Source organism: Eschrichtius robustus, chromosome 14 (assembly GCF_028021215.1).
Source record: "Eschrichtius robustus isolate mEscRob2 chromosome 14, mEscRob2.pri, whole genome shotgun sequence".
NCBI lineage: Eukaryota > Metazoa > Chordata > Mammalia > Artiodactyla > Eschrichtiidae > Eschrichtius > Eschrichtius robustus.
Window position 1 is genome coordinate 1193820 of NC_090837.1, and position 23557 is coordinate 1217376.

Below are 23557 nucleotides of genomic sequence, written 5' to 3' on the forward strand. Positions count from 1 at the left end.
TGGGTAACACATGGCCAGCCCCACCCCCAGCCTTCTGATCAGCAGGTAGGGCCAGGCCCGAGAATCTGCATTTCTACCGGCTCTGGGTGAGGCCGATACTGCTGGCTGGGCTCCCCGCCCGGAGAAACCCCTGCTCTGAAGCAGCCCCTGCAGGGTCTCTTCGCACCCCCTCATGGCCTGATGCTCACCTCACCTACTCTCCCCTTCCTAACCGACACCATTTTTGCTGCAGGTGTTCACCTCCCCCAGCCCCAGGGAGGGGTGGTGATTCCTTTAGACCAGAGGTTCTCAACCCAGGTGACCCTACCTTTGGGGTTATCTAAGGCCGCGACAGGGATGGGCAAGGACCGTCCCACCCCCATGTCCACGCACCCCCAGGAGAAGCACTGATCAACCACTCCCTGCCAGTGAGAGCGGGCAGGCAGCCAGGGCTTCTGGGAAAGGTCGCCCTCCCGGGTGAAGAGGGTACAGCTCCCATGCTTTGCCCCTCCGGGTGGGAGAGCAGTGGCTGCCATCCTGGCCTTGGAGCCCGGGGCAGAAGGAGCAATGGGATGGAGCCACCTCCCTGCACTTCCTGTTGGGAGGCCCTCCAGGGCATTCGGGGTGGCAGACAGCGTCCCAGGTGCCTCACCCAAGACCTTGTCTTGTTCTGCACGTTCCACACTGAGAGCAGTACCTGCACGTGCAGGTAGGCACTCCGTCCATCAGGGAGGGTTGGGTGAACGTGCCAGAACCCCAGGTCCTGAGACCTGACTCAGCCCGACCCCTGCCTGCGGGCAGGAGGCTCGTTTCCCTGAGCTGGGCCTCAGCTTGTCCATCTGTGAAATGGGTGTAATGACCCAGGGGTCATGGAGTTGCCAAGGAGGCGCTGGGCAGGAAGGTGTTGGTGACCACTGCACAGGCCTTCCTGGAGGCCCCCTACCCCAGAGTGCAGGTGGTCTGGGGCCAGGGCTGCAGAGCCCCTCGAGGCCCCGGAGGACGCCCACGCTCGGACCGCCTGGGCGCGTCAGGGAGCCGAGCCTGAGCCGTTACAAAGCAGGAAGAGATCGTGTTTGTCTGAAACGCGTCACAAGGGAAGCCCACCACGGCCCCAGCTTGGGGGCTCGCCCGTGGAGGCGGCTGCCCTGGTCAAGGCAGCCGGCAGGCCCACTGGGACCAGGAGAGGAAGCCCCACGGGCGGGCGGAAGCACCAGGGGCGGCTTTGCGGCAGGTGATGGGGAGGGGGTGCCCGCGGGCCTCCGGGCTGCTCTTGCCAGGGCCTGCGGACCTGATGTAACGCCCCCAGCCCTGCCTACCCCTGGCTCCTCGGTCAGTCTCCGTGAGATTCAGTCACTCGCTCACTGAAAGGACGGCTCCCGGCCCCGATCCGGCCGGGACGTGACGCAATCTCCCCAGCTGGCAGAGGGCAGGCAGGCCAGGCGGGCGCTCCCCCTGCATCCGCGCCCGGGGAGCAGCGCCCTCTGCTGGCCTCTGCCGAGTAGGGGAGGCTGCACCCGGTGGCCTCGGCCCGGGGGCTGGTGGCACCGTCCCCATCTGCAAGGCGGGGTCCGCTCTGCAGGGACGCTTGGCTCAGGCGCTGGAGGGGCGGGCATCAGTCCTTGCACTTTGTGGCTCTGGGACGTGGCCCCTTCTGTCCTGTCGCAGGCCAGCGCCGAATGTCATAGCGCCAGGGCCCGGGCCGCTGTCCACAGGAAGCTCAGCAGCGCGGCCAGCAGTGGGTCCGCGGCCCGCGGTGCTGGGGCAGCGATGGAGGTGCAGGAGCAGACCTCGTAGGCGTCCTCTGAGCGGCTGTGGTCGCGCTGCCCCGGCCGGGCGTGGGCCCCGGCCTCTCCGTCTGCGCCCTTGGGGTCAGCGGGCGGGTCTCTGCAGACTAGCCAGTCCCGGGCCGTGGACTGCGGGCACCCGGGCGCCACCTCCAGCTCGCCGTCCAGCACCTTCCAGTACTCCGTGCCGCGGAAGAAGTAGGCGGCACCTGGGGGAGAAGAGGGCAGGCACCTGAGCTCCGGCCGCTGCAGCACGCGGGATTCGGTCTAGACGGCAGGAGGACGGGATGCAGAGAGCTGCGGGGCCAGTAGGGAGGACGGGCGTAGAATGTCTCAGGTGAGAGCCAGAGTCTTGGTCTCAGCCTCCGGGGAGCCCATCTATGGGCACTCAGAGCATTACAGGCCTGGGAAAGCTCAAGGAGCCGCCTGGAGGCAGGGGGATGGATGAGATGACCTCTGCTTTTTCCCTACTATTTATTTACTGTGGGCCTACTATGTGCCAGGCTGTTCTAGGTACTGGGGACATGGCTGTGCAAATAGAACAAACGAAACTTCCCGTACGGGTGGAGCTGCCCCTGTGGGAGGGTGGTGTACTTCGCACTGCAGCCAGGGGGCGCTGCAATGACGCTTGGGCGGAGGCCTGAACCCGGTGGGGAAAGTGTTGGGTGGGGGACGCATGGCAGGTGCAAAGGCCCTGGGGTGTGTGTGTGTGTGTGTGTGTGTGTGTGTGTGAGAGAGAGAGAGAGAGAGAGAGAGCGAGAGCAGGAGGCGAGGCTGCTATGGCTGGAGGGGTGACGGGGGCGAGGAAGGGATGAGGGGATAGGTGAACAAGCGCCAGAGGGGACGACCCAGGGGCCCCTCCGGGGGCGGGTGGTGTCTGCGGCACGGGGGGCGGGGCAGACGCACGCATGTGCCCCTGGGTCCCCGCTCCCCAGGTGTGGAGGCTGAGGCAGCCCCGGACTCGCCCTTCCCCCGGCGCCCGGCTCACCATCGGACCAGCGCATGGCAGCGTCGAGCGTGCTGGGGCCGCCCCTCCATGGGGGGCTCTGGGCGGGGTGGCCAGGGTCCATGCGCCGTGTGTGCTCATCGTAGCGCCAGTACAGCTGGTCCTTAAAGAAATAAGTCTTGTCATTGTGGGCCCAGGAGAAGGCAGCATCGACGCCGCCCGGCGGGAGGCCGAAGTCCGAGATGGGCCGCGGGTATCCTTCCTCTACGTTATTGTCCTTAAACACCCAGTATCTGTCTCCTGGGGGCGAGAGAAAGAGCCGTGGGCCCGGGTTCGCCCAGCGCGCCGGGCGGGGGCCCCAGCCCTTGCCCCTCCCGCAGACGGACACCCCGATGCGCAGTGCCCACGGTGTAACTCCCAGGAGGGTTCACTGAGCGCCTGCGGTGCTCCCGGCAGGGGTCCCACACGTGCCAGCAGCCTGGGGACGCGGGCCCAGATGAGGCGGCCACATCACAGACAGGGGGCAAGACCCCCCACCCCCACCCCGAGAAGCCACTTTGGTCAGCGGGGCCTTGTCCACTTCTGCCGTGAGGCGGGCTGGGCAGGAAGGGCACTGGGCCAAGGCCCACCGGACCTGCCTGTGTGCTGCCTTGTCAGCTTACACAGAAGCAGAGGTTGAGAAATCACCAAGAACTTCAAATCTGCATGTAAAGCTTTTGGAAGATGGTGTGATTAAGATCCTTGTTGGGTATATCCTTGACTGTGCGCTCTGGAAACTTCCTTAGCTGCTCTGCCGCAGGGGGTGGGAATTAAAATTGGGTGTGTGTTGTCGGGTCCCCCACTCCCACCCGGGTTTAGCAACAAATCAACCCTGTTATTTAGAAAACAAATGAGGGCATTCCCTGGTGGTCCAGTGGTTAGGACTGTGCTTTCACCCTGCAAGCTGCAAGGTGTGGCCAAACAAAACAAAACAAAACAAAACAACAAGTGAAAACAGAAACAAATGAAACAAATGAAAAAGATACAAATGAAAAAGAAGCAAAACATTAAAAAAATCTTTGGCTGGACAAAGGACTGGAACAGACATTTCTCCAAGGAAGATATTCAAATGGTCAGTAAGCACATGAGAAGATGCTCAACGTCACTAGTCATCAGGGAAAGGCATGTCAAAACCATAATGAGACACCATCGCACGCCCACTAGGATGGGCACGATCAAACCCACCCCCAGAAAACAGCAAGCGTAGGTGAGGATGCGAGGAATTGGGCACCGCTGGTGGGAATGTAAAATGGGAGCAGCTGCTGTGGAAAAAAGTTTGGCAGTTCCTCAAAAAATTAAACATAGAAATAGTGCAGGATCCAGTAACCGCACCCCTAGGTATATACACAAAGGAATTGAAAGCAAGTTCTCAAAGAGCTATCTGTACACCCATGTCTACAGCAGCATTATTCACAATAGCTAAGAGGTGGAAGCAACCCAAGTATCCATCGACAGATGATAAAATGTGGTCCATCCACACAATGGAACACTACTCAGCCTTAAAAAAGGAAGGGAATTCTGACACCTGCTACAACGTGGATGAACCTTGAGGACATTATGCTCAGTGAAATAAGCCAGTCACAAAAAGACAAATCCTGTGTGGTTCCACGATATGAGGTCCCTAGAGCAGACAAATCCATGGAGACAGAAAGCAGGATGGTGGGTGCCGGGGGTTGGAGGAGGGGGAGGGGGAGTTAGTGTTTCATGGGGACAGAATTTCAACTTTACAAGATGAAAAAGCTTTAGAGATGGACGGTGGTGATGGTTGCACACAGTGTGAAAGTACTTAATGCCCCTGAACTGTACACTTAAAAATGGTTAAGAAGGTAACTTTTACATTGTGTGTGTGTGTTTTTTTTTTTTAACCACAATTAACAATAATTTCTAAAAAATCATCTGTCAGAGACTGGCAACAACGGAAGGAAACGATGGCACAGCTGCAGACAGGGCCCCGCGCAATCACAACGAGAAGGGCTGTGAGGCTTTCCTGAGTGGGCACACATGTGGGGTGATGTTGACAGGGCAGCCCGACCTGCTCCAGCTGACGCTGCCAGGCAAGTGCACAGGCCCCAAGTGCCCACACTGTCTCATATTTCAAGTCTGGAGCTGTGGTTTCTCATGGGGATCTCCCGATTTTTAAATGTTAAGAAATAATCCAAGTTACTTAGAAGATGCCAGACAGGTCCCCCCACCATGACTGTGGCCGGCCCTTGACATCCAGCCTGGGAGACGGTGATTCCACTGTCAGGGGGCGCGCCAGGGTGAGTGTGGAGGGGTCGAGCCCAGGCACCACACAAGGGAGGCCAGGCTGGACAGCCTGGGTCAGGGCAGCTGTGTGGCTTCACTCTGGGGACCTACAGACCCTGCACCCCCAAAACACAGCTGCACGTACATACAGCAGTGCGTGAGGCTGAGGAAGGCTCACAGCCCCCGAAGCACCCACAGAATTGGCCGGGCTCAGTCTCCTGCTGCAGGCGGGGCACCTTGCCTTTTCCCCGAAGAGACAGCATGCTCCCCAAGAGCAGGAACCACCTCCCCAGCCCAGCCCGGGAGCAGGGCTGTTGAGGGTGAAGTGACACCCCTCCTCCAGTGGACCTGTCACCCTGGACTGAGATGGGAGAGCAGTTTCCCCCTGCTCTTAGACTAAATCCAGCTCCTTCCCACGGCCCCTCGGGCGTCGACCTGTACTTCCCACCCCCGCCTCCTCACCCTTCACTCTGATCCAGCCTCATCACCCTCTTCCAGGTTCTTTCAATCAGCAAGATTGTTCCTGCCTCAGGGCCTTTGCACTGGCAGCTCCCTCTGCCTGGTATGCCGTTCCCTCGGGTCTATCTGAAATTAACTCCCGCATTACTTGCAGGTGCTTATTGTGTGTCCCCCGCCCCAGAATGAGGGCAGGGATTTTCGTGTCTTGCCCACTGTGTGCCTGCGGGGCCTACCACAGTGCAGAGCACATAGCAGGTGCTCAATAAATACAAATCGGCTGAGTGCACAGATGAATGTGATACTCTCTGCTCTGAACTCCAGACCCACAGAGCAGAGCACAGGACCGGCCTCCCTGCTCTGAGCTCCGGGCCCACAGAGCAAAGCACAGGACCGGCCTCCCTGCTCTGAGCTCCGGGCCCACAGAGCAAAGCACAGGACCGGCCTCCCGCGTGGACGCGAGCTTCGGGGGTCCTGGGGAGCGCGGGCTGCGGCCCCGGTCAGCGATGCCCGGACCCACAGAGCAGAGCACAGGACCGGCCTCCCTGCTCTGAGCTCCGGGCCCACAGAGCAAAGCACAGGACCGGCCTCCCGCGTGGACGCGAGCTTTGGGGGTCCTGGGGAGCGCAGGCTGCGGCCCCGGTCAGCGATGCCCGGACCCACAGAGCAAAGCACAGGACCGGCCTCCCGCGTGGACGCGAGCTTTGGGGGTCCTGGGGAGCGCGGGCTGCGGCCCCGGTCAGCGATGCCCGGCAGGCACCCAGATGGGGGGGCGCCCACCTTTGAAGAAGACGATCTTGTGGTCACTGGTGCGCTCGTACACGGCATCCACGCTGTCCAGGTGCAGCGGCAGGCCCCGCCAGAAGCGGTGCACCTGTGCCGGCTGCAGCGACACCAGGTGCCGGTCCCGGGTCAGCCGCCAGAAGTACTTGCCTGGGGGGACACAGGGGGTGGGGCTGCAGGTGGCCGGCCTGGGGCCCAGAGTGGGGTCTGCTCTTCTGCCCGCCGGCCGCTGGACCCCGAGGGGGTTACCTTTGAAGAAGAAGGCCTCGCCTCGGATCTGGGCCACGGCGTCAAAGTGGGCGCTGCATCTGTGGGGCACATCCTTCCTGGGCCTGGGGGCAGAGAGAGGGCCGGGCTGGGAGGCAGCCCCACTCCGAGCTGCCCCGGGTAGCTGGGCTGGGCAAGGCCACGGGGACAAGCATCCCCGAAGGACCCTGCACGCCCGCATCACCGCCTGCAGGCCCAGCGACCACAGCAGTTTAGTCAAGAGAGAAAAGCAGGTGAAACTGAGCCCCATGCTCGCCGTGCAGGTTGGAAGGTGGATCCCTGAGCGAGCGTCAGGGAGCGCTTGGATGAGCAGGCGCTCTCAACGCCGCCAGCGAAGCATCGAGAAGCCAGCTGGGCACTTTCTACAGAAACGCTGAGCGTGCGTGCCGGGACCCCGATTCTGAGTCCGGAGCTCTGTCCACGGACAGGACTCACAGCAACAACATTTGTGATGACAGAAGGTCAGGAACTTAAACGCCCACCGATCCAGGACTTAAAAACAGGGCAGGGCACACGCGTACCGCAGGGCAGCTCAGCTCAGAGGCCTCCACGGGCCCTGGGGCCAGAGCCGAGGCACAGAGCAGCGTAGGAGACATCCCACTGGGTTCACGCGTGTACATCTACACGCTTGGCTTTCTATACACGTGTGGAGTCTCTCTGGAAGGACACGCACACGCACAAATGTTTGCCGCAGGGAGGGGACCGCTAGGTCAGCGGTGAGGACTAACTTCTCACTGTGAGCGCTTTTTGTGCCTCCGGAATCGTGTACCGCTGACAGGTGTTACTTATTCAATAAATAAGTGCAATGAAGAATAATAATAACACAAGTTAGAGCAACATCTGTTGACCTCAGTGGAAATTCACCACATACAGCTGAGTGAGAAAAGCACAAAAACATCCCACGTTTGGAAAACCAAACCTCAAAACAAAACAAACCACGGAAGCCTAAATACGCAGATTTCTGTTTGTACTTTTGTGTTTAGTGTTTTGTGTGAGCGTGAAGGTGGCAAGGAGGCATGCCAGGCTGTGAGGGCAAAGGTGGGAGGGGTGGACGGGGACGCCCCCCTGCAGACTCTGTGGCACTTGTTCCACTGGGGGATGGGGGGTGAGAGTAGGCGGGCTCTGACCGCTTTCACCACAGGGTTAGACGAAGCCAAGGCTGGGCCTTAAAAGGCAGACAGCTGCTGTGTGGCCTCCAGCACTGCCAGCCCTCCGGATGCTCCCTTGGGACAGCCACTCTAGGAATCCAGCCTCTGGCACGGGACACAGATGGTGCCCAGCTGAGCCCAGCCTTTGAGTCAGCCCAGCCCAGGCACCAGACCTGAGTCAAGATGCCCCCAGACGATTCCAGCCCCCAGCAGATGTTCCCAACACCGTGGAGCCGACCCCCGACCCCCGACTGTGCCCTGTCCAAGTTCCTGACCCACAGAACCCACGCGCCCAATGATATAGTGGTGGTTTCATGCCATGAGGCAGGGCTGCTTGTTACGCAGCCGTCGATGACTGACTGGGACGAAGGGTGAGAGGAAATCGCACGTTTGAAAGTCAAGGCCTCTGCACGGATCTGGGCTGGGGTGAGCAGGGCTCCCCTCCACTGTCCGTCCATAAGAAAAGAAACTAACTGTCACTCAGGGCTCAGCTGGCCCAGAAGAGCCACGAGCTCCGGACTCTGAGCCGCTGCTGGGGGCCGTGCTGGCTGCAGAGTGGAGACGAGGGGCCCACGGCTTACGGGCTGCTAGAGCGATCGTCAGGGGGTTCCGGCAGGAGGGGTGGCTCCTCGGGCTCCGGGGTGTCCGGCTGTGCCGTTGGGGACACGGACTCCCGCACGCCTGTGGAGACAAGGAGGCTGCATCGGGCCCAGCACACCCGCCTCCCTGCAGACCCCACCGCCCTTCCTGGAGCCGCCAGGACGGAGCCGAGGCCATCGGGTGGGTGGCGCTGCATGTTGACCGAGCCGAGCGCCGGGCTGCGGCGGTGAGCAGGACAGGGGAGACTCCCGTCCCCGGAGCCAGAGCATCGTGATGCGTGGGCAGAAGGCACAGGTGCCTCACTGACTTAAAGGCGTGTTTATACACCACCCCCGTCCCCCAACTCCACTCCTGGGTACGGACCCAAAGTAACAGAAAACAGGTGTTCAAACACAAAGCTGTACGTGATTGTGCACAGCAGCATTATTCATAATGGCCAAAAGGTGGAAACAACCCAAATGTCCACCAACGGAAGAATGGATAAACAAAATTATTCAGCTGTCAAAAGGAATGAATTACTGATGCATGCCATGACGGGGATGACCCTGGAACACACATGCTAAGTGAAAGCAGCCAGACACAAAAGGCCACACACTGTATGATTCCATCTATGTGAAATGTCCAGAAGAGGCAAATCCAGAGAGACAGAAAAGTGACGAGTGTTTGCCGGGGGCTGGGGAGTGGATGGGAAGTGACTGCTAATGGGTGAGGTGGGATGGCGGGGGGAGGGGGGCGGGATGAGAACATTCTGGAAGTGGAGAGAAACGGTGGTTGGACAACATTGTGAATGTACCAAATGTCATTGAATAGTTTGCTTTAAAAGGGTAAAAATCGTAAATTTTACTACAATAAAAAACGTCCACAGATGTCAGAGGGTGGTAAGCGCTGGGGCAACAGTGAAGCGGTGGGGGGGTCCAGGCGGAGGGGAGAGGCTGCAACGTGGAATGAGGGGAGGCTGGCCTCCGAGGTGAGGCACTCGATCCCGGGCTTTAAGAGGACTGCTCTGGCCGCTGTGGGTAGGGGCAGACTGGGGTGGGGTTAGGGAGACCAGCGTGGAGAAGGGGGGTGACTGGGGGAGGGTTCATCACCCCCGCCTTGCTCTTGCAGCTCCCAGGACAGACCTCCTTCTGCCACATTGCCTGATGTGTCCCCAGCAGAGGGGGCCCCGGAGCTGGCCCTGGGTCGGTCCTGGCTCAGCGCTCCCATCTCTCAGTGGGGACGTGGAACCTACTTCACAGGTTGTAAAGACTGGATGACTTAATACACGTAAGTGCTTTGCGTGGGCCCTGGGTCGCCATCAACGTCAGCTGTCACAACCTGAAACCGTCTGGGGATTGGACGTGGGATCTTGCCCGGAGCTCTGAGATGAGCTCTGTGGAAAGGGCAGCGGGGCCCCAGGTCCTAGGGACCCCTGGCGACACAACTCACCTGCTTATTCATTCCACACACACTGCGGGGCAGCCAGCGTGTGCCAGGCGGTCCCAGATGCAGAGCACGCAGTGAACAAGACAGAACCAGCCCTCTTCCGTGGGGTTCTGTGCTCTGGGGGTCCCCGGCACTGCTGTCCCCATCCCCGGGCGACCCGTGACGGCTCTGGGGGGAGGACTCACCGTACAGCTGCCAGACGCGCACCCGGTCCTCATAGGGGAGCCCGTAGCGCAGCGGGTCGCCCACCGGGCCCTGGTAGTACGGCTGCATGATGGAGCGTGTGGCCGCCACGTGGCTCAGCCCGATGGCGTGGCCAAACTCGTGGACAGCCACTGCGAACAGGTCCATGCCGTGGGCATCTGGGGACACAGGAGCCAGTGAGCCCAGGGAGGCACCGCCAGCTCCTGCGGGGCCCTGGGGACGGGACCCGTGGGGTGGGGTGAGATGAGTCCCCCAGGCTGGTTACAGAGGAGGCCCCGGTCCTGGACAGACGGGTCCGGTGGGGTCACTCAGGGCTTGTCTGCTTCCTAGGAGGCCCTGTGGAGTTCACAGGGGCCTCTCGGGCCCTGGGGGTCTCTTCGTCCCCCTCACCTACCACGTGCCCCTCACAGTAAGGTTGGCCAACTACTCTGTACAGGCCACATGGTAAATATTTCAGGCCTTGCTGGCCATCAGGATCCCAAGTTATAGGGGTCACTGTAAGCTCCCTCAACCCCACAGCACTGAAGAGATTCTCCAGGCCCCATAGGACGGGCCTGGGCTCCCATCAAGGCATAAAACCCACAGGTTCTACGGGGCCACTTCTGGCTCCTCCAGCTGGGATGGGCTCCCCAGTCTGGTATATAGACTCACCCCACAAGGCCCCCGTCTTCCCCGCCCGTACCCACAGCCTGTGCCATGTGGCTCTGCCCCTCATCCCACCTTGAAGCTAGGGGCCTGCGACTCCTTTGGCCAATGGGACTTAGCAGAAGTGATGGCGTGCCTAGGCCTGCAGAGGCCTTACAAGCTTGCACTCCTTCTTGGGAGCTGGACCAGAGTGAGGACAAGCCTGGCTCACGGAGTCACGTCCCAGGCCTGCGAGCCCAGCCCGGCTCCGCCAGGTGGGCTGCCCGTGCCAGAGACGGCTGGTGAGGTCAGCCTGGAGGAGGACGCAGAGCTGCCCTCCCAAGCTGGACGGGTGCCCACGGCTTTAGGCAGGGGAGCCGTAGCGGTTTCCTCTTCGCGGGGGGCTGGTGTGGCCCCCTACACCATCGTGGGCTCCGCCAGGGGCCGGGGGTTATGCGGGGTCCCCGGGGCCACCCCAGCCCGGACGCACCTGAGGAGCGGAACGTCCAGGCCTCGTCGTCGTCAAAGTGGGTGTCCCCTGCGGTGCGGTGGTCGCCCGGGAAGAAGGCGTGGGCCACCGCGCCGCCGGGGCCGTCGAAGGGGTAGCGGTCGTTGTGGTCAGCTGTGGAGAAGTCGATCTGGATGTCGGCGGCACTGCCGGCCACCTCGTGGAAGTTCAGGGGCGTGAGGTCGCTCCAGACTTTGAGCGCGTAGTGCATGAGCGCGCGTACCGTGTCGCGGCCCAGGGGCGAGTCCCGCGGGAACGTGCGGACCCTGGGGCAGGCGGGGTCAGAGCTGGGTCGGTCGCCGGGCCGGTCGCGGGGACAGGCCCAGTGCCCCGGCCCCAGGTTGGAGTGCGCTCCCTGGAACAACTTGCCCCAGGAGGGTTGGCGGGGGGCACACCGGGGCCCTTATTTGGAAATGGGGTTTGCAGACGTAACTGGGGCGAGGATGGAGACGAGTGCATCCCGGATTAGGGCGGCCCCTAAATCCAGTGAGTGTCCTCACAACAGACAGAAGGGGACACAGACACGGAAGGAGGACACGTGAAGATGGAAGCAGGGATCGGAGCCACGGGCCCAGGGCTGCTGGCAGCGCCTGGACAGGGGCCGGGCCGGATTCTCCCTCACAGCCTCCAAGGGACCTGGGGCCCCTGGATCTCGGATTTCTGGCCTCCAGAACCGAGAGGATAAATTCCTGTCTCTTAAGCCCTGGTCTGTGGGTGCTCATTTTGGCAGCCCCCCCCCCCACCCCGACACCCAGACCCCCGAAAGGCCAGGCCAGGTGGAGCCCCACCCGCCCAGACCCCCGAAAGGCCAGGCCAGGAGGAGCCCCGCCCACCCACCTCCATGACAGGTTCCTCCTGCCCCACTTGGTCGGGGCTGGAGCCTGGCGCCTCCTTCGAGCCGGGGCTGCAGCTGGGAGGTCAGGGAGGGAACAGCGTGGGGTTCTCATCAGCGCCAGGGTGGCCTCATCTGCAGGGCGGACGGGCGGGCGGGGGTCAGGCCCAGCGCACGCTCACCCCCGACCTGGGATTCCCAGCAGCCCCCCGAGAGCTGGCACCGACTCCAGTCCCGTCCCCCTCGCTCCCCGCACCGGGTCTGGGGGGACGAGGCCCAGGCCTCCAGCTATGTCGGGCCCCCCTGCCAGGGGTACGTCCACAGACCAGGATGGGGGGCTCTCCAAGCATTTACTAATGTACGGCAGGGCCCTGAGCAGTCGGAGGGGGCACGGCCCCAACTCGGACCGTTGGCCAATGTTCCCTGCATCTCACGGGACACACACCCGACCGGCTCTGTGTGTGACACACGTGTTTACTCCTGAGAGGCCTGGGGACAGACATGTTCTGATCAGCTGGCCCTTCGAAGAGTCTTTACAAAATTGGAATTTGTGGCCAAAATGTAAAAAGTGGGGTGCTCACATAAACCCCCCAGATTTCTGGTTTCTCTTAGAAAGCGGGCAGTTTCAACAGCACAGGCCTGGCACCCCAATGGGGCGACTCAACTGGGGCGTGGGTGGCCAGACCCCACTCCGACAGTTGGCCTGCCTGGCCCGTGGCATGGAGTTTGAGACCCCACTGAAAGTGTGGAAAGGGGGTCTGGGTGCAGCTGGTACACACTCACCCCCTGCTGTGCCCACGGCCAGGGGGACGGGGAGGGGGATGACGGAGGGTTCCCATGTGGCGGGAATCCTCCCTCCCATCCCAGGACAGCAGGGCAGGCTGGAGGGGGCAGTTAGGAGGAACTGGGCTCAGCTCACCCATCTCCCCCTGCACCCTGAGAACTGACCCAGGACGCCAGTGGCCTCCAGGCCTCCGAACCGCTGCATGGCCACGATGGCCTTGGACAGCTCCTCTGGCGTCTGCAGCTGCCCCGTTTCCGGGTCTGCTGGGGGCAGGTAGCCGAACCTGCTCAGCCACTCCTGCGGGCAGAGAGTACAGTGAGGGGTGGAGGTGGGGGGCTCAGCCCCACAGAAGAGCCGCCTGCCTGGGGCCATCACTGCGGGGAGGGGCAGGCCTCTCCTAGCCCAGATCAACACTCCAGCCCCTGCCCAGTAGCCCACAGGGTGTCTCATGCTCCTTCCTTGCCTAAGTGTCTTAATAAACTCGATGGCCCTTAGATGGGTGGGCTTGAGCAGTGCACAACCTGTGTGACTGCTCATGGCAGCCTGCCCCACCTCACTCCTCCTGAGGCAGCAAAATGCCCAGGGGACACTTAGGAAAGTGAAATTTTTAAAAGGTTATTTAACATCATGAGTGCCAAATTCAGGCCCTGAGCTGGCTTGTGAGGCAGCAGTTTAGGACCCAAGGTCTGAAACCCACGCTGAGAAGGGCAATGGGCTCAGGATCTGGTTTTAGGAATCTGGTTATGAGCTGCATGTGTACAGTAGTTAAGAGCCCAGACTCTGGAGCGAGGCTGCCTGGGTGCAAATCCCACCCAGCCCCCTCCTCACTGCGCAACTGAGGCAAGTCACACCCCCTCTGGGCTGTTTCCTCGCCTATGGATGTGAGGATATAAAGAGTTAGAATGTGGAAATGCTCACATCAGCCCTGACACAGGTACCCTCCATATAAAGTGCATGTTGTCAGCAGACAGCTCTGTTGCAAAGTGCCCCAGTGGGGGTCCTCTGAGCCAAACAGGAAGCAGGAATGGGGGGCAACCCTTTTTACCACGGACACACATAGAACCCCTTTACCATCTGTGGGGGGCCAGGGGACAGGGAGGCACCAATGCCATCCGTGGGGACCTCTTGGGGGGCTTCTGTTTCTTCAACTGCCACATGGTGCTCACGCCCACGTCCCAAGCTGTGTGACAATCCCATAAAAAGCACTCAGCCGGGCTTCCCTGGTGGCGCAGTGGTTGAGAATCCGCCTGCCAATGCAGGGGACACAGGTTCGAGCCCTGGTCCGGGAAGATCCCACATGCCGCAAAGCAACTAAGCCCGTGAGCCACAACTACTGAGCCTGCGAGCCACAACTACTGAAGCCCGCACACCTAGAGCCCGTCCATGCTCTGCAACAAGAGAGGCCACTGCAGTGAGAGGCCCGCGCGCCGCAGCGAAGAGTAGCCCCCCTCGCTACAACTAGAGAAAGCCCGTGTGCAGCAACAAAGACCCAACGCAGCTAAAAAAAAAAAATGTCCTAAAGGATAAAAAAAAAAAGCACTCAGCCATATGGACGCAGTGCCGGGGGTGGGCTCATCACCCAGCTTCCGGAGGACCCACAGGTGGGTGGAAGGCAGGGTTTTGGAGACTCTCTGAGCTCCACCCCTCCCAGACCAGGCATCAAGAAATGCACCGCTTTGCAGGTCTATGTTTTTTTTTTTGGTGGACATTTAAAAAATCCTTGATTCATTTATGCTACCTGCAGGGCCCCCAGAAGCTTGCGAGTTTGCAGCCCCTGCCTGAGGACTCCCCGCCCTGGGGATCTGCCCCCACAGGGGGCCCAGTGGGAGGGGGTCTAGCCTCCTGGAATTCCCAGGGGATGCAACTGACCAGGAGGGTCCTCAATGATTTGCATATAATTTGCATACACCTGCAGCAGACTAGCTGGATTCCCTCCTTTTCAGGAAACACTGAGTCCTTGCTGGGGTCTCTCTGTTCCTTTACCTCCTCCTCAACTCCTGAAGGAAGCCCCCAGAATGCGCAGAACTGGGGGACCCAGGAGACCCCCCTCAGGTCTGGGGGTCCCTCTTAGGCCCAGGCAGGACAGTGAAGAGCAAGCAAAGGATGCTCCCAGTGGACACCCCACACCGACATCCTGTGCTCAGACGAGGGGAGAACGGGGGCCGGACAGGCTCACCCCTGAGTGACATCCTGTGCTCAGACGAGGGGAGCACGGGGGCCGGACAGGCTCACCCCTGACCCTGGGCTCTGCCCTCTGTGGCACTGAGGCCTCTGCCACCCCTGAGCACCCTTCTTTCGGGAGGACCACCCTTCACATCACTTCAAACACATTTAAATGCATCCCGTCAGCCGGCAACAGGATTTACTGGGTCCCCTGGCTAATCACTGTCTGGGCCCTGGAGATGCCCAAGAGAGCATTCCAGGTTACAGATGTGTATTTGTATCCACTTTGCTGTACTAAGAGAAACTAACACGACACTGTAAATCAACTATACTCCAATATAAATTATTTTTAAAAATGTGTATTTGTGGCTACACATCTTGGGGGAAAGTTTTACATATATTTTAAGGTTTTGATTCTGCCGTTTTCTTTCTGAAAGTCAGAAAACACACACACACATTTTGCAGGTCTTTGTTAAGATGGCAGGACTGAGCTACAGAGCCTGGAGGCGTCCAGTACCACGCGGAATCCCTCTGGAGTTTCCTCAGACCGTTCACGATGCTGGGTGAGGACGCCGTCCCCACTCTCCTTACCAGGTAATGGTCCACCCAGGCCAGACGCTGTGGGTGGGCAGGGGCTGACACCCTGGGAGGACCACCCATCTCCCGGCTGTCCCCTTCTGACCGCAGCAGACCCCTGCTCCCAGCCCTCGCGGGGCTCCACGGGGTTCGCAGAGGGGCTGTGCCCTCTGCTGCTGGGCAGCCTGGCCAGAAGGCCACGCGCAGTTTTGGGCTTCAGGCCTCAAGAGCACTTCAGGTGGTTTGGAAATGTTTGCTAATATTGAAAAGCGGGAGGTTTTAGCTGCAGGTCTGAGTGGCTGGCTCTGTGTCAGCTTGCAGCACGAGGGCAGAGCGGAGGGCCTGTGCCGGCCTGGGACAAGCACCGCTCTGACCACGGCCAGCAGGGCCCTGGGCACTGCAGCGCGCAGCCCATTCCCACAAGAATGGGACCAGATCTGAGCGGCTGGCGGGAGGGAGGGGCTCCCCCCCACCTTTCCCCGCAGGCTTGGGCTCAGACATCCCACCTGGCCCCAGTGCAGCTCCCTCCCCCGTCACAAAGCCGGTCCCCTCTCTTCACACCCCCGGCCCACCTCCTCCCCGTGGCCCCCCCAGTGGTGGTGGGCTTCTGTGTCGATTCCTGGACAGCTTGCTGGGGGAAATCCTCAGGAGGTGTCTGACAACAGGACGAGCCCCTGGTGGGTTTGCTGGGGGGACGCCCTCAGGTGATGCATGGATCGGCGGGGCCTGAAGAGCCCATGGGGACCCTAGCTCAGCCCTGAGCCATCCTGTTCTCTCACCTTCGGTGGAAACACAAGCGTCCCCAACAAGAAGCCCCGATCCCTGCTGGGAAGGAACAGTCAGCCCTCGAGCCCTGGGAGGGAGGGGGCGTCTCAGACAGCCCCTTTCTCTCTCTCTTCCTCTCTCCCTCTCGACCTGCCAGCTCGTCCCACTCTTCAGGGGAGACAAGCAAATTACCAAAGGGCCGGGGTTTCATTTTTTTTCCTGGTAGTACGTACACGTTGGAAGATCACAGAGGAACCAGGCTGAGAAGCCGTCCTCGGGGCCGGGGTCCTTGCATGGGGCAAAGGCTGACAAAAGCCCCGCCTCGGCTGCCCCTGGAGCCCATGCAGCCCCAATCCCTGCACCCACCACAGTGGTGCCTGCGTCAGGACCGCCCCTGGGGTGGGGGCCCAGACCTCTTGCCCCCCAGGTGTCCCCAGCCCTGCCCCTCGCCCCCCAATACCTTACAGAGCCTGTGGGTCGCCTGGGCCAGCCCCCTCCTGTGCTCATTCACTGGTCCTCCCTTCACTGTCACCACGGTGACCGTGTCTCCAGGGCAACAAGGCTGTGTGGGCGGAAGGTGAACTTTCCAGAAGGCTGAGGGGGGGGAGGGGGGGGAGCGAGGGGAGGGGAGCCCCAAACTCGCAGGGGCCGCCCCGCCTTGGAGAATCCCTGACAGCCAAGGACATGCTCTCACCCTCCTACCCGCAAGGACCCCCGTGAGCTGAGCCATTACTGCAGATGGGGAAACTGAGGCCCAGAGAGGTGGGCGTCCTGCCCAAGGCACTGGCAGGAAGTGGGGCGCCGGCCCCTCCCGCAAATGCAGTCACCTACCATCCCTCCCGTGGCTTTCCCATTCCCCCCCGCCCAGCCCCCGCCTGGTCTTGTTTTTCTCTGCATCGTTTATCGCTGGTTGACACAACGTGCATTTGTTCACAGCCCTGACGATGTTTAACGCACACACCACAAAACTCCCTCCTGACCTCAGCAAAGTCACAGGCAAGCGGGCCATCGCCGCCACAGAGTGGCCTCGCGTTCACGTCTTGGCGGCCCCTCGGCCCAGCAGGTGAGCCGCCAAGCGCAGGCACCCGCGGCCTCGGTGCTGGCTCCCAGGGGGCGCAGCAACCAACCTTCCGCAGACGGGCGGACCCGTGGGCGAGGCAAGGCCGCGCTGTGCTGTGCTTTACGCCGGTAAACAAGAAGTGCCTACTGTGTGCAGTGCCCCCGCAGGTCCTTCCCATAGCCCCAGGCCTGGCCACTGCTGTCCCCACTCACAGGTGGGGAAACGAGGGCTCGCCGGACGTGCTGGCAGTGGGAGCAGGACTGGAGCGAAGCCAGCCGGGACCCCGGGACGCCTGTCGGCTCGCCGATGCCCCGTGAGGGGCCTGTGTCTGGCCGGGACGGTGGGGACGGACGGCTGAACTGTCGGCGCCCCCCCTCGCCCTCCATCTCTAACTGGACTCCGCCAGCCTCGTCTGTAGGGGGTATGGAGAGCGGGTGTCATTAGCCCCACGGCACAGTTGAGGAAATGGAGGCCCGGGGCAGTGCAGACACCGTCACAGCATTGGGGGAGCGGAGGTGGGCGGGCAGTGGCTTTAGAGCACCCACCCCCAGACCCAAATAATAACAGACCCTTCAGCACCCACTGCGTGCCGCCGGCTCTGCACCTTCACCCACTCATTCCTCAGCACCCACGAGGGCGGTGTCACCATCACCTCCACGTGCAGCTGCGGAAATGGCTCGCGGTCACAGGGCGCAGCTCTGGCTCAAGACTGTGTGACCCGCTTGGCCATCCGGGCGCTAAAGACCCAGAGAGAAAGGAGTTGGTGGCCCCCCGGCAGGGTGGGTCTTCCTCCAGGGGCTGCCGGCGGTTGGGATGACCCCTCCCCCCAGCATCTTCCCCAGGGGGATGCTCCCAGAACCCCCCCTGACGGTCCACCCATCCATCCGACACCCTCACCGAGGGATCCCTGTGCCAGGTGCTGGGGGGACAGGGAAGATCTGGGGAGACACCGTCCTGCTGTCTACCCAGGAGGGACAGTCTCGTGCGGAAAGCCAAAGATAAACACGTGATATGTGTCACAGATGATAAATGATAAGTGATCCTAATGGCCAATGATTATTGAGCGCTGCTCAATTACTCACAGCACCCACAGGGGAAAGCTGTGAGAACAGGGGTCTGTGGGGTTCAGTTCACGCCTGGCACACAGTAGGCGCTCAATAGAGAACTACTGAAATGATCTTATAGGTGGGCGCTATTATTATGACCATTTTACAGATGAGGAAACTGAGGTGCAGAGAGGTCAGGACACTTGCCCACGGCCACACAGCCAGACAGTGCAGAACTGGGAGGGGAACCCAGGCTATCTGGCTTCAGGGCCTATTCCCAGGACCGCTGTGCTATGAGGGGAAGTGAGACAGGGTGGAGGGGCTCCTTAAATGGGTACTCGGGGGGGGTGGCACCTGAAGGATGAGAAGGAGCTGGCCAGATGATGAGCCGAGGTGAGAATTCTTGACAGTGGGAACAGCTAGTGCAAAGGCCCTGTGGCAGGAACCAGCCTTGGAAGTTCAGGGAGCAGAAAGGAACGGGTAGGACTGGGACACAGAGGGAAGAGAGGATGGAGGAGTGGGCAGGCGGGCCAGGTAAAGGCGGGAAGTGGGCTCCGCATCCTGCCCAGGCCACTGTCCATCCGTCCCGAGAGCTGGACAGTGCCTGGGGGGGACACAGCAGGCTGTCGGCTAGCGTGTGACAGACGCACCCGTCACCCCTCCCGTGCTCAGCACAGGCCCTGCACCCACAGCATCTCACTGGAAGCTCCGAGCCACCATTAACCGAGAGGCAAAAACCACATGCACGCAAAGCACCCTCGGAAACCCCCAGGAAGGCACTGAGTCAGGCAGGACCCCGGTGAGCCCTCAAGCCCTTGTTCCCGTTCCGGCACCCCCTCCTCAGAACACGAAGGCAGCTTACTTCCTGCAGACGCTGTGGTGAGAGATTCAGGGGCATCACCCAGGGAACGTCCCCACTGCCCCCTTCTCATGGCCCCACTTTACAGACGAGGAGACTTGAGGCCCAACACTCAGATCCCAGGCTGTGAGCAGCAGCCTGGGATCCACACCCAGAGGCTGGTCCCAGAGCCCCTTGAAAGAGCAACGACATTTCCCCAGCTGCCAGGCTGGTCGCCAGCCTGTTTAGTCAGTATCCACAGTCCCGGGGCTCAGACCACAGGCGGCCAGTGTGGTCCTGCCCACGCCACAGGCCCCCGCTACAGGCCCCCGCGAAAGCACCACAAAGACTTCTCAGTCATCCAGACCCCCAAGGCCATGAGTGTCTGGGAAATGAACTCACTTGTTGACAACGAGCCTCCAGGGTCGGGGAGGGGCCCAGCTGGGTCCTAGGACCGTCACATTTAAATTCAAGCTCTGGGAGGGGAACTGGGAGCCGAGGCTCCCCTCTTGCCGGCTCAGTGAGATCATCCCTGGTCCCCTTGGTTGGGTTCCCTGACTGCAGCCGAGAGGGATGTTCCTGGCCCCAAGCCAGGTCTGATACGGGTCCTGAGTGCACCGAGGTGCCAGAGGCTTGCTGGGGTGCTGGCACTGAGCAGCGGCGACCCAGAGGCGACTGGCTGAGGCCCGGGTGACGGTCACCCCCGCCACCCCCCTCCCTACCCCCGGGAGGGGGATATGTGCTCACAGATGCCCCAGCCCCTGCCCAGCCCCCTGGGCCGCTGAGGGCGCTGCTTATTCCCGGCCACCCGCACATACTCTCAGCCACAAACCACTGTCACCGCCTGGGTGTCAGAGATCAAAAGACCTGCCGACACGCGTGGTACAAGGCACAAGGGCTCACAGACTTTGTTGCTGGGATAGAAACCTGAGAACAAACTTTAGAGGACGGTGGCATATCTGCCAACATACGATACGTTACGTGCATGCCTGTCACCTGGGCTCCCCCAGGGCTGGGTCCCTCACATACTCATGTCGCAGTAAGTGGGCGTCCTGGCAGCTCCTGGCTATGGCGCAGTATTAGGAACAGCCTGCACGTCCGTGCGGGGGTCTGGCTAATGGATGTGACATCCGTGCAGTGAAATGCGACGGGTGGGCAGAAAGAACCGGGAGGACCTAGACGTTCCCATACGGCCGGTTCTCCAGGCTAGACTGGGAAGTGAAACCAGCAGGGCACACAGCAGTGGACAGCAGGCTGTCATCCGTAGCAATAAGGGACCGAGGTCCCCATGCCCTTTTACGTGCCCAGACAACCTCTGGAAGGATCCTCAGGAAATGAGGGAGACAACGGCCCCTGCAGACCCTTCTGTACGACCTGAATATTTTGCTGTGGGTATTACCTACTCAGAAATAAAATAATGAAAACGGGCCCAGAAGGACTTGCGGCACAGTCGACAACCCCAGGAGGGCACGGGGCTCTTTTGTCCCGCTCCGCCGAGGCCGAAAGCCCACCGTTGGACGGCGAGGCAGGCCTCAATCCGCTGCTTTGTTCTCTGAGGCTCGGGCGGGCTGGGCTGGGGAGCCCCCTCCCGGGGACAGCCAGCGCACAAGAGACCCGCTGGGCACGGCTCTGTCTGGCAGAAGCTGGGTCACACTTACAAAGGGGCCCTTCTCCTCACTGGCAGCCCTAGACCCGAATATCCAGAGTCAGTGGGCCCCTGGGGGCAGCCTGCAGAGCGGGGTGGAGAGGAGTCCTCCCTCCTCCCCGCAAATCCCTGCTGGTCTCCCAGCCTTCCTGCACCTCCGGGTCTGATGCGCTGAGGTGTCATTCCCCCGAAGGCCACCAGAGACCGCCCTCGGCCCACAAGTCGGGGGCAGGAGGCAGGAAGGTTTCTCTCACTCAGGCTGGAGGGGCCCCGGCCTTCCCTGGGGGGTGGGGGGTGGGGTTTCCCTGGGCAGGGGCAGCGTCCTCTGCTCTTTACGCGCCGGGTTGGATACCAGGGCCCTGCTGTCTCTGGGGCTCCAGGCTGGGGAGCCACGTCCCCTGCCCAGTGCCCCGGGTGCCGGGGAACCCAGGGGAGCAGGGAGAGGAGGAGGCATGGAGGTGCGAGCCAGGAGCAGGAGTGTGGACCTGACCCGCTTCCTCTGGGTGGGCGGCGAGAAACTTCAGAACGGCACTGGGTGTGATACACGAACTTGGCTGGGCCCGGAGCTCCACGTCCTGACTGTGCGGGCCTGACCCCCAGGAACCCTCCCGTGGGGCCCCTCACAGCTGGAAGGTGGGAGCCTGGTTCTACTACCACCCAGCCCAGACCTAGAGACTTGATGCCCTCAGAGCATGCGCCCCAGGAGGGCATCCAGGACACCCCAGGGCCCGGAGGAGGTGGGTAAAGGCACTCCAATTTCAGAGCAGTTTGGCTGGGAGGAAGCGGCTCTGGGGACCCTCTGGCGTCTGGATGCAGACAGCAGGGACTGTGGTTGTTCCCCCCCAGGCGGCTGCAGGGGTTGCGGCAGCTGGGCGGGGGTGGCCCAGACTGTTTCTCATCCAGAAACTGTGGCCGAGTCCTGCCAACCACGGGGCTACGGATGCCGCCCAAATGCCTGCACTGGCCTGAAAGCCACCTGGAGCTCGAGAATGCCACCGGCCTGGGAGAGGAGCCTTATCGCACCCCTTTAGGAGACTGCCGTGGGCCGGGGGCGGGGGCAGGGAGCCAAGGTCCCCGGCCCTGTCCCTTCATCTGTGCAAGTGAGGGCAACTGCAGGGGCGGAAGCCTCAGAAGGAATCTGCTTCACCCACCGCCCTGCTCTCGCCCTCGCCTGGCCTCCCGGGGCCCGGGGGTGGTGAGACCCATAAAGTCTGATCTAAATCTTCCAGGTCCCGAACAGGAGACTCCAAGCCTGGCGGGCTGAACGGGGGAGGGGTTGCGGGAAGAAGCCACTGCGCAGTCCCCAGTATGGTTTCCAAGCCAGTGGGACAGCTGATACTGAGGGAGGGGCGCAGGAGAAGGCGGGACGGCGACATCCGAGCCTGGGAATGGGAGGGGGGACTCCACCAGGCTCAGGACAGGGACAAGGGTGGCAAGGCAAGGCCGGCCACCCTGGGGGTGGAAGGGGACAGGGACTAGGGCCAAGACCCGTGCCCAGTGGGGGGCTGGGAGGCCGGCTCCCTTGCTCCCCAACATCTTCAACATCTCAACGGAGCAAACTCGAAACCACCGACTTTCCGGGGCGCCCACACTCAGCAGCCCTGTCTTTTTCTCGGTTGTGGGCGCGCACCCCTCCCCCCCGCCACTCCCACTGGGAACGCACTCGGGACCGCCCTGCTCTGGGCGGCTGCGACTGCTGTCCCACCCGCCTCAGGGGCCCCTTTGGGGCTGCACGGAGCAGGGAACGGGGCTGGGGCCAGGTGAGCCCCCAACCTCCGCGGGCTCCGGCGACTGCGGCGGGCTCCGAGCGCACGGAGCCCGGGAGGGACCCGCCGCCTCTTTCCCAGACCCGGGTGCGCGCGCGTAAGACAGCCTGTGACCCAGCCTCAGCCTTCCCGCCCAGGAAATGGGTGCAGGGCGTCCGAGTTCCCGCAGGCACCGAGTCGCCCCGATGGGGTCTCCCCGGCCCGCGGGAGCCCCGCATCCCGGCCGCACACTCACCACTCCCAGGCTGAGGTTCTCGGCTCGGGGCGCGGGTGCGGCGCAGCCCCCACGGGCGGCCAGCGCGAGCAGAAGCAGCGGCAGCGGCGGGACCCGGGCCCGGGGAGGCGGCGGGCTGGGCCCGCGGGTGGCGTGGCGCCGCATCGCGCTCATAGGGCGGACGGCGCGGCGCTTGCAGTCCCCGCGCCCGTGCGCCCCGCGCCCGCGCCAGGCTGCCTGCTCGACCGAGCCCCGCGCCGCCTCCCAGCGGCGGGGCGGGGCATGCTAATATATGCTAATAAACGCCGCCGGCGCTCGCCCCGCCCCCGCCTTAAAGGGCCCGCGCCCCGCTCCCGCCAGAGTCCCGCGCTCCCAGGAGGATGCTCACACCTCACCCACGCCCCGCCCGGCGAGTCCACACGGGGACCTTGGCTGCGGCGGCCCGAAGGAAGACACTTCCCGAGTGTCCCCAGACGGCCCCGGGGCGGCGGAGGCCTGCAGGCGGGGGCACAGTCCGCGGCTCTGTGCCGACCCCCGGGGAACGGACCCCGCCTCCCGCCCGACCGCGCGTACGTGGACCCCGCGCCAAGCACGGGTTCACGGTCGGGGCTGGGGACCCGGAGCGGCAGCCGCAGCGCGCCCGGCGGGCGCTTGGGGGAGCCTTTGCACCGTGGTAGAAAGGAGGTGGGGTCGGGTGGCGGTGGAGGAGGGAGGGTGGGAGGGGTCGGGGTAGGGGTGGGGGCAGGGAGGGGCTGGGGGCGTGGGGGGAGCCGGGCTGCAGCGGGGCTGGGGGTGGGAGCTCGGGAGGGACTGCGGGAGGGGGTGGGGTGAGAGACTAAGAGGGGCGCGGGCGGCGGC

At 62.3% G+C, this 23557-nt stretch overlaps 1 protein-coding gene across 1 annotated transcript; it reads right to left on the reverse strand.

The window, feature by feature from the left end:
• Positions 1 to 1028: 1028 nt before the first annotated feature.
• MMP17 (matrix metallopeptidase 17) lies at positions 1029 to 22910 on the reverse strand. The gene is made up of 10 exons (XM_068562890.1): positions 22721 to 22910; positions 12791 to 12923; positions 11848 to 11977; positions 10993 to 11276; positions 9860 to 10036; positions 8231 to 8330; positions 6484 to 6566; positions 6232 to 6384; positions 2752 to 3009; positions 1029 to 1972 (listed from the first exon to the last, which is right to left on the reverse strand). The coding sequence occupies exons 1-10, from the start codon at positions 22871 to 22873 to the stop codon at positions 1659 to 1661; spliced, it is 1785 nt and encodes a 594-aa protein (XP_068418991.1). The 5' UTR covers positions 22874 to 22910; the 3' UTR covers positions 1029 to 1658.
• Positions 22911 to 23557: the final 647 nt, after the last annotated feature.

What these genes read in the sequence shown, in the direction of transcription:
- MMP17 (XM_068562890.1), bottom strand. Translation starts at nt 22,873, where the DNA reads ATGAGCGCGATGCGGCGCCACGCCACCCGCGGGCCCAGCCCGCCGCCT. An exon ending in AGAACCTCAGCCTGGGAGTG is followed by an intron (nt 12,924 to 22,720) that starts GTGAGTGTGCGG and finishes CTCTGCCCGCAG; the next exon opens with GAGTGGCTGAGCAGGTTCGG. An exon ending in GCGCGTCTGGCAGCTGTACG is followed by an intron (nt 8,331 to 9,859) that starts GTGAGTCCTCCC and finishes TTGTCTCCACAG; the next exon opens with GCGTGCGGGAGTCCGTGTCC.